The sequence below is a fragment of the Opisthorchis viverrini genome (assembly GCF_000715545.1).
Source record: "Opisthorchis viverrini unplaced genomic scaffold opera_v5_38, whole genome shotgun sequence".
Lineage (NCBI taxonomy): Eukaryota > Metazoa > Platyhelminthes > Trematoda > Opisthorchiida > Opisthorchiidae > Opisthorchis > Opisthorchis viverrini.
In genome coordinates this window covers 1,899,533-1,902,085 of record NW_008751695.1, presented here as the reverse complement: position 1 = coordinate 1,902,085, position 2,553 = coordinate 1,899,533, and the positions used below count along the sequence as shown (strand labels likewise).

The 2,553-nt window shown below is 44.2% G+C and overlaps 1 protein-coding gene across 1 annotated transcript in view; it reads right to left on the bottom strand.

Moving 5' to 3' along the window:
* T265_02944 (hypothetical protein) overlaps positions 1–2,553 on the bottom strand; it is a gene marked incomplete at both ends in the record, with an annotated part of 104,689 nt that overhangs the window by 64,543 nt on the left and 37,593 nt on the right. Inside the window, one exon of the mRNA XM_009167308.1 lies at positions 2,126–2,382. Within this exon, the coding sequence (XP_009165572.1) occupies positions 2,126–2,382 (257 nt within the window). The remainder of the gene's footprint in view (positions 1–2,125; positions 2,383–2,553) is intronic.

Below are 2,553 nucleotides of genomic sequence, written 5' to 3'. Positions count from 1 at the left end.
GGGTAACCAGTGACAAGAGAACATGGTGAAAGTAAGGGACCTCCACCAATGCGCTAGTGGCAAACTAATAACACGATTCCACCTTCACCAAGTCAACATCCGACACGACTGCGAACGTGTGCGACGTATCTATCACCGTCCTTATTATACGAAATAGCCCAAATGACAATGTGAATAGCAACGACAATCATAGATCCGATTCTGAAAGAAGTCACTGACGAATGAGTTCGGCAGTTTCAGGGCAATCCTTGCCAACTATCAGCCAAAATATTCCCGGTAGATACGGCTACATCCTTAGGGAGAACGGGAACATACGCCTTGCATATTGCTGACCAAACACAATGAGCAAGATAACACACCACAAAGCCGAGAAAACGGGATTCTATAAGCATTTCTAACCACAAAGGGTTCACTTAGGGGAACCATAGCTATCATATACCTTCGACTGACCTTTGAAAGAAGATCACGCATTGTGATTTGCGCGCTTGAAAGGATCATTCAGGTAGCATATGAATGTAGCTTCCGGATATATATTTCTAAAAGTAAAACGAACTGAGTAGATACTCAAACATAAGGAATTATCTCCTTCTCTTGAAAGACCAGCTACATAATGGTATTCTGATTTTCTGAATGTCCCACACAAGAGGATAAAGTAAGTGACAAAGTTCTACGACGACCAGTCCCCGACTCGACTGAATCCAAAACCTTTGGAAATGCATTTAAGAGGATGACCTTTGTCCCCATGAAAAAAATGGCAAAATCGATCATCGACGAGTGGAACAGCACGCAAAACTGAACTAACACAAAAAGAGATCCCAGCTACAACATTCTGATTGACAACTTTTCTTGCAGATATGACGCAATGCAATGGATCGAAACTTTCGAACGCTACATTTTGTGGTTCTTTGTTTCATACGATGACAAAAATTCAACTTCGTAGGTGTGGTAATAACGAATCAAATGTACAAAAGATGGAGAGCAACTAACAACTAGTCTAAGCCATCTACCAATGAACCATGAGTAGGACAATAAGCGGTTGGGCGTTGGACTACGATAAAATCTCAAAAAAGTGTACTCGCGGTATGAGCGAAATTCATATTAGCTAGCAATGCGTCATCCGTACTACAGACGAAGTAACGGAAGAGATGTAAAGCTCAGTGAAAATGAATGGTAAATGACTTTTCAGTTGTAGCACCCTTCCGGTGCACAGCTGCCGCACAAATTGACGAAGGCAAGGGACTGAGATACTACCATGTTGCCCAAGGCTAGATGCGGTCAACCGAAAAGCTGGGTGTAGGTTCGAACCACGGACCTTCAAGCCATTAATTAGTTAGTTACGCGCCTTAACTACTGAGATGTCTCAAGCTCTGACGATCCGTCGACAACTGCAACGGAAAATTGCACCTCATTTGCAACTGACCGGCCAGTCTGTGAGTAATCCAATTTTTTTTACGTGTAGATTGATTCGCCTGTATGACGGCTTGTGGACAAACGTTATTAGTTAGCTTGCTGAAATTTCCCATGCGTCATCCGTACTACCGACGAAGTAACGGAAGAGATGTAAAGCTCAGTGAAAATGAATGGTAAATGACTTTTCAGTTGTAGCACCCTTCCGGTGCACAGCTGCCGCACAAATTGACGAAGGCAAGGGACTGAGATACTACCATGTTGCCCCACAGCTGCCAAATTGACGAAGGCAAGGGACTGAGATACTACCATGTTGCCCAAGGCTAGATGCGGTCAACCGAAAAGCTGGGTGTAGGTAGGTTCCACGGACCTTCAAGCCATTAATTAGTTAGTTACGCGCCTTAACTACTGAGATGTCTCAAGCTCTGACGATCCGTCGACAACTGCAACGGAAAATTGCACCTCATTTGCAACTGACCGGCCAGTCTGTGAGTAATCCAATTTTTTTTACGTGTAGATTGATTCGCCTGTATGACGGCTTGTGGACAAATGTTATTAGTTAGCTTGCTGAAATTTCCCTTGGTTCCGTTCATCAAAGAGATTCCCAGTGAAAGTTGGAGGAAAGCGTCAAATAAATGCAAAATTTCGATGCAAAGAATTCGTATTGAAAACAACTAATTCAAAGCCAAAAAGACATCATGTGCATAGGATGACCTACCGGCTGAGGCGTAAGTTCTCCAGGCGAATTTCTGTACGTTCTAACATTATTCCTGGGTCTGGAATCGGACCAACGGCATCTTCGAGGCCTTGATCGGAAGCGATAAACTCGAAATGGTTGCAAAAGGTGACGCAGCCTAGATCCACCATTGAGTGCTTTGTGGAGAAGGAATGCTGTGGCATATAGACGACGGGAGCTTGGGCAACTATGCTCAGGCTTAGACGGAACTGAGCATACTGGCTGGCCGCGGCTTGAACCTGAGGTTGAGAAAGGAAAAGGCTTGAATGGGGGTCACGACCCTTTCCGACAAGCTGACAAGTAACGCATGAGCACTCAACCGCCAGGACAAAACTTAGGTTCAACGAAATTCCATCACGGTATCTGAAATCGTGAGTGATCATTACGCGAAAAGAAGACATTTATCTTGT